Source organism: Melampsora larici-populina, assembly GCF_000204055.1.
Source record: "Melampsora larici-populina 98AG31 unplaced genomic scaffold MELLAscaffold_20, whole genome shotgun sequence".
NCBI classification, from domain to species: Eukaryota; Fungi; Basidiomycota; class Pucciniomycetes; order Pucciniales; family Melampsoraceae; genus Melampsora; species Melampsora laricis-populina.
Window position 1 is genome coordinate 789988 of NW_006768784.1, and position 7725 is coordinate 797712.

General features: G+C 40.5%; 1 protein-coding gene across 1 annotated transcript; it reads left to right on the plus strand.

The window, feature by feature from the left end:
• Window positions 1–579: 579 nt before the first annotated feature.
• MELLADRAFT_71967 (uncharacterized protein) lies at window positions 580–2990 on the plus strand (the record flags this gene model as incomplete). Its single annotated transcript, XM_007410397.1, has 6 exons — window positions 580–884; window positions 960–1049; window positions 1123–1246; window positions 1327–1373; window positions 1455–1600; window positions 1677–2990. The coding sequence occupies 6 exons, from the start codon at window positions 686–688 to the stop codon at window positions 1986–1988; spliced, it is 918 nt and encodes a 305-aa protein (XP_007410459.1).
• Window positions 2991–7725: the final 4735 nt, after the last annotated feature.

Here is a 7725-nt window from a genome sequence, read left to right on the forward strand (position 1 = left end):
TGAAGATGATTTACAAGTTGAAATCTTGAATCTCTGAATCTCGGTTAAGTAGAGTCAGAGATAAGCGAGGAGAATGAAGAAGATCGATAAAGTTAAACATTCGAGACTTGCCAGATGATCATGAGCTGATAAAGTCTCCACCTCAACTAATTTTCACCATCACCACTCTCTGCGCACAAGCAGGTATGTAAAGCAACAAGTCCTGAAAATCTCACCCACCTCAAATGGATAGAACCACACAGGAGCTAGTTAATTTAAAATATGTCAACTCACAGCTTTTCTTTCAGAATCAAAAAAACTCACCAAGGATAACCGTGTGAAGAGAAATCGGTACTACTTTTGAGCATGTGCTCTTGGCTTCAGACTTGGTGAAGATGAAAAGGACCTTTATTTGATAAAGACTAGCGAGATAGCCAACCAATCTCCCTTTCAATAAACCCCCCCTGAAAATCAGAAATGCAAGTTAAATGAAAAGCAGAACGCTTGCCTAATAAATACTCACTAAAACTCATTTGATAATCCCCTAAACCTTTTAAAGCTTGATTAATTTATCAATCATTACCTTTCATTACCATCAATCAATCATCAATTATCATTCGTTCTTTAACCAACACTTGATTGATCTTTTATGCAATAACCACCAACTCAATTGAACTCAAGAAAACCCACAAGTCTTTTTGTCCTAATGTCAAACTCATCATGTTCACTCACTCAACCTTCTTCCATAACACTGAACCAACCCAATGAAGTTCGAAGATTTCTTTCCTTACCAGCCTTTGGATCTGATCCAGACTCAAATACATTTATCAAAAGAGCCTCTCACAGACTTATCTTTCCTGATGGCCGGCCCTTCAAGATTGTAGGACCCAATATCTATTGGTTAGGTGAGCTTATAGCACTGGAAATCAACTTCATCCAGTCACAATGGCTGATACTTACCTATTGGATTGATCTCAAAGCTATTGATGAGAATGTTGGAAGTACAGGTAGCTTTCCGAGTTCTCAGAGAATTCTTGACGCTTTTGCTACTGCTGCAACAATGGGAGCAAGTAAGTTTAAAAGAAAACTATCTCACATCGAATCATCCTATTGCTTTCACTAATACTCTGTCACTCTTTTTAGCCACCGTTCGATCAACTACACTTGGGGTCAGTCTTGGAAGTAAAAACGCAATCGAACCTCACCTTGGGAGTTTCAATACTCAAGCACTAGATCATCTCGGATTTGTGGTCTATGTGGCTAGATTGTAAGCCAAAATGAAATTGAAGAGATTCACTTAAAAGTTCGATCATGGGAATTAAATTGATGGGGATCTTTTTGGTTTAGATATGCAATCAAGTTGATCATCCCATTAACAGACCAATATGACTATTGTCAGTTTTTTCATTTAATCATCCAAAAGATGATCTATAAATCAGAATATAAATTTTTTAATTTGATTCAATTCTCCATAGATCATGGTGGTTATCGAACCTTTCTTCGTTGGAGAGGAATTCCAGATACGAATTCTAGCGCGTTTTATGATACAAGTTCAATTGTCTATGAAGATTTTACAAGTTACATTACTACGATCTTGAATTATACGAACCCTTATACCCAAGCAAGTATTTCAAACCCAAAATAAACTTGTAGAAAATCATGATCTAAAGTGGATTCTTCAATATTTGATTTTATAGATGAAATTAAGTGAAGATCCAACGATATTAGCTTGGGAGACAGGAAACGAATTAGATGGACCGGATCCTAAATGGACGAAATCGGTAGCTGAGACAATCAAGAATTTGGCTCCTAATCAACTCGTTGGATCTGGAAGGTATGGAGTGAATAAGGAAGATCTAACAATAGAATCTATAGACCTTGTGTACGACTTTGTCATCTTTTTCTTCATCTTCTTTCAAGAACTAGGTGGTAAAGTTGTGCTATTTCTGACCTTCAGACTTTTATCAATCATACCTCAGTACAGATCATTTCTATCCTCCTTCCTCTAGCCGTTACACCTCAGCTCTCAACCTAGCAACCGATCATTCCAAAGTCTATTTCGCTGGAGAATTCGATTGGACAGGAAAAACCCATAATTGGATCTCACTCTTTTCAATCATCATCCCAGGTTTAATCTTCATAGGTTTAGCTCTCAGCCTCGGTTTACTCAAAACCCTTCGTTTCCCCTACAGAATCTCATTAAGGTCTAGACGAAAAGATTTCTTACTTGAGAAATCGCATTTGGCTCTTCTTTTGGTTGTGCTGGCTGTCTTTGTTTTGGGTGGGATTGGATATAGTGTTGGAGTGGGTTGGGATGGCTTAGAGAGTCTTTTGAGTACTATGGAAAGCTCTGATGGGAATGGTGGGTTGTATTGGAGTTTGTTTGGTAGAGATGATGGCTGTTGTGGGTTTGTCAATCACGTTAGTTCTAATTCCTTTTCTGTCTTTCTGTTATTTCAGATATCATCAGCATTCAGAGACTGACAATATGTTTTTTTTTTCAGAACGATGGATTCACCTTACATTATCCAGGTCAAGGTGAAGATGAACGTCAAAGGATCTCTCGTTTAGTCACTCATGCTGCTCGTATAGGAGGTAGAATCAAGTTTCAAGCCACAGATTCATTACCTTGGGTGAATGTGGTTTGTCCTCAAATCGGATGGACGAACAGCTCAATCAATACATAAAGTTGGATGTTCTAATTGATCTGGTTTAATAAGGCTTAACAGTTTTTTTTGATGGAGATTTCAGAGCAAAAATCTTCTTGATTGTATTTGGTGAAATGTGTCTTCATAAGTTTCTCTTGGACAATTGTTTTCACTAGGCTTGGTTTTTTGAAAGGGGGGGGTGGTAATTCAAACATCGTAGTTGAGCTTGAAAGAATAATTTGGGTATCTTAGTTTGATAGTCGATTAAAAAATATAATAAGAATAATAATTTGTAATATCATATAATCTTTGAAATTGTAATGCAAAAACCAAAGTATAATTGACACAGAATATGTGACTCAGAAATATTAGATGATTAGATTTAGCTCATAAATAAATTGGAGCAGAAATGATTGAAGTGTGTTTGTAAAGAGTATCAAAACAAAGGAGTACCTAGTTTTGTATGTTCTATGAATTTGAAATTGGTGAAATTGTTAATGGAGGGATTTGGCTTTGGTAAAGCTATTGTATGTACACGTAGTGACGTAAAAGCTACGGTTTTAATTTTTGAATTTGGGTTTTGTGAGATGTTGATTTTTGCTGTTGACCCATCTTGTGGTCAAACACGTAATCTATAACTTCTCCCATTTTCAATATGAAGCCCTTAGCATCTGATATCAAAAACCGGATGGTCGGAATGCACCTAGCAAAGATGAGGAACATCAATATCCGCAATGGCCTTGGAATTCCAGTCACGACAGTCCAATCTGTCATTGCTAGATTCAAGATCAAAGATTCAGTTGAGCATCAAAGACCTACAGGGCAACCATCTCTGTTGACCAATTGTGATCTCTGACATCTTGAGTGTGATGTCAAAAAAACTCGCCAAGCTCCCATGTGTGAGTTGGTCCAGGAATCGGCAACAAAAGCTAGTGCTACTACAATCTGGCTGGCTCTGAAATCACTCGGTTACAACTCAAGAGTGGCAATAGTCAAACCGTATTTGAATCCTAAACATAAAGCTGCACGTCTTGAGTTTGCAAAAAGTCATCTGGCGTGGACTGTGGATGATTGGAACCAATTCATCTGGACGGATGAATCAACCTTTGAGATTGGGAAGCCTTATTGCAAAGTTTGGGTTTGGCAAAAAGTGACAGAAAAGTATGAGGCATTCTGCTTGGCACCCTCTTTCAAGTCAGGTCGTAGTTCAGTGATGGTCTGGGGTGGTTTCATTCCTGGACACAAGCTCAAGCTTGAAATCATGGAGCCTGGTTGTCAAGACTTGGACAACTTTATCAAGCAAGTGTACAAAAAATTGTTAGGACCCTTTTTGAACAAGTCATCCAATAACAAAGATCTCATTTTGATGGAGGATGGAGCCCCAGTGCATCACTCTAAACTTTCCTCCAAATGGCGTGAGAAAGAAGGGATAGTTACAGCTGTTGTAATATCTATCAGCCGGTTTTCGAACAGATGTGTCATGTCTGGATTTTACTCTGGAAGTCCAAAATTCAAAAAAAAGACAAGATTTGGCCACTCTCAGATTAAAGCGTATTGTTCTTCCTTTAAGACAAGACCAACTCTTTTGTCTTTCCTCTCCTGACCCTTTTTCATCTCTCTCTTTCTGGCTACTCACTTTTCACATCAATTACCGGTAGACCCACTTCTTATCGCGTGATGTCATCTCATAAGATGCCACTTTCTCTATGGCATCATCTCGATCCTCCACCCTCCTACCCCAGCAAATCGATGTTATGAGCCCTTAGTAGACTATGCTTATACTGAGACTCACTCGAGTCCTTGTTCTGCCCGTGTGAGGTTTTTCTCCTAAACCTCACGTTGCAATCTCATTATCATCTAAGGCCACCTTTCTCGTAGTCCCTTGATCCCATCAACTGAGGTCCTAATATATTGCAACGTCTATCTCAAGATCAACGGCCTACGACAAGTTTAAGAAGAAACAAGAAAGAAGAAAGTTAAAAGAAAAAGTTTAAAACGAAAAGTCAAGAAGAAGAAGAATAAAAAAGTTTAAAGTTAATTAAAGTTCAAGATCAGTACAATAGTCAAATCTTAAAAAAGTTCAAAGTTGTCAAACTCTCTAACCCCGCAATCCGAGTGAATTCAAATCATTGAAGATCTTATTACCTCATCTAGTTGAATAATCAGTACTCAAGATTATTCCACCACTGAATTCTAGTCACCACGCCCAACTTCATCGTACCAAGTGATTCGACTTCCGAGTCGAGTAGGAGATCAATAGATCATCCAAGCGAGGTCTTCCACGAACTCAACGAGGACGTGATGGAACCAGAAAATGAACCAACCTTATCCGAAGTATTGAGACAGCTGAATCTCCTGTCAGTTCAATTCTTGGAAGTTAAAACGAGTCTTGCAGAAGAAACGCAAAGACGTCAAGATGCCGAGAACCGGCTTCAACAATTTGAAACGGCTCAATCGCACAACGTGCATACGTCTCAAACTGCTGCAACGCAGCCGGCTGCTTCTCCGATGCCCACCCCACAACCTGTTTATGTTAATCAAACAGTGCAAGCCCAACGCCAGCCTAAGATGTCTACTCCAGACAAGTTCGATGGTAGCAAAGGCTCGAAGGCCGAGGTGTTTATGAATCAACTGGGGTTGTACATGCAATTGAATAACCACCTATTCGCCAACGATCAGGCTAAGGTCGCGTTTGCATTATCGTACACATCTGGAAAGGCTAGCATATGGGGTCAGAGCTTAACTGATCAGCTTCTCGACCCGAACCTGTCAGACTCAGTAACCTGGACTAGATTTATTGATTCTTTTAAAGCGACTTTCTTCGATTCAGAAAGAGTAACTAAAGCAGAGAAAGAAATGAGGGAATTGAAACAAAAAGGAACGGTCTCAGACTATTGGATTAGATTCTCAGAGTTATCATTAGTAATTAAATGGCCCCAAAACATATTGATGTCACATTTCGAACAAGGGTTGAAGAGAGAAATTCGAGTTTACATGGTTAATGGAGAATTTGAAGATGCTGAAGGCATGGCAAAGTACGCTATTAAGCTAGACAACAAGCTGCACCAACGAACTCACAAAATCAGCTACTCTTCTTCAGCATCAACGTCAAACCCGATCCCTTCAGCCGATCCTGATGCAATGGATTGTTCGGCCTATAAGCTAAATATTTCAAATGAGGAGTACAAGCGTAGAGGAAGTGTTAGAGCGTGTTACAAGTGTGGTAAAACAGGCCATTTTATAGCTGAATGCTTTGTTGGAAAACGAGGAAGAGGGTGGAACTCAAGTTTTAAGAATGATTCAGCTGAGAGTAAATTGAAAGCAAGGATAGCAGAGCTCGAGAGTCAATTAGGAGGAAGTAGTAGTAGTGTTGTAGGAAGTGGTAGTCAAGCTGACTCGTCAAAAAATGGCGAAGCTCGGGAGTGAATGTTGTGCCTCCCCCGAGCAAACCGTGTGTGGAAGAATTAGGCGATATTAGCAATCTAGAAATGAAAGATACTAGAATTATTGATCTTATTTGCTTAACAGACCCACACAATGCCACAACCACCCTTGCCCGCGCGCTCATTTACAGCGGAGCAACGCACGAAGCTGTAAGTAATAGCTTTGTGAAGAAACACGCCTTACCCACGTCCCCTCTCCAAGAGCCAAGAAGTGTAGTTGGTTTCAGTGGCCATGTCACTCAAATCAATGAAGTAGGTGAATTTGTAGTCAATAAGGAAGAGTCACTTACAACCTTCATAGTCACTCAACTACGCGATAAATACGATGTAATACTCGGGATGCCGTGGATAAGAAAGAACCACTCAAGTATTGATTGGAAGAATGGCAAATTGAAGAAAGTCGAAAGCTGCATTGCGACTATTGAAACAGTTCCGTCTGTTCCAATGGTTTTGTCTGGTCCGTCAACAGCCTCGATGGCATCTATGGAGCCTGATAGGCACGCTAGGAACCGTGACGAGGGGGTGGAGTTGACTAACTCATTTACACCCCCGCAATGTGAGTACGATTCGCCATCAGATCCTACACCAATTGAAACAGATTACAAGCTTTTATCCCTCCTAGAGTTACCCGAAGCCAAGAAGTTGTGTCAGGAAGAAGCAAATCATGTCAAGTTAAAGCAGGAATATGTCCCAGATGCCACGTCTTCAAGTCCGAAAAACCCTCTAGAAAGCCAGTCGAGCAACATGGAGGAAGTTAGGAACTATGAAGAGGGGGTGGAGTCTAGCAGTTTAGACTCACAAACACCCCCGCAACGTGAGTGTGCTAATGTTGTATCAAAAAATGTTGAAAGAAAAGATTGCAATCAAAACTCTCTCCTAAATAACAGACCCGTGAAACAATCAACGACTTACCAACAGAAAGGACTGCAAGCGCTGAGAATGTTAGGAAACAAGCTACCCACACGATCATACGCAAGTATAGCGGCCGCCAAGACTTCTTGGAACATCTCAGCCAAGCTCGCAGCGCAACAAACGAAGGACCTACCAGTAAAAACTGCCGCCGAACTAGTACCAAAGACGTATCATGACTACCTCGAGATGTTCGAAAAAAGCAAAGCCAACGTCCTGCCACCACATAGGCCTTACGACTTCCGTGTTGACCTGGTGCCGGGAGCTACCCCTCAAGCTGGTCGAATAATCCCATTATCTCCGAAAGAAAACGAAGCATTAAACGAAATGATTGAAAAAGGCCTGTCTAATGGTACAATTAGAAGGACTACCTCTCCTTGGGCGGCGCCCGTCCTGTTCACTGGGAAAAAAGATGGGAATCTACGCCTGTGTTTTGATTATCAACGATTGAATGCTTTGACTATCAAAAACAAATACCCCTTACCTCTAACGATGGAATTGATCGACAGTTTACTTGATGCTGACCAATTCACAAGCCTTGATATGCGGAACGGGTATAATAATCTAAGAGTAAGGGAAGGTGATGAAGCTAAGCTAGCTTTTATCTGCAGAGCTGGTCAATTTGAACCCCTGACGATGCCATTTGGTCCAACTGGAGCACCGGGATTCTTTCAGTATTTCATTCAGGACATCTTAAGAGCGCACATTGGAAAAGACGTAGCAGCATATCAAGATGATATCCTAAT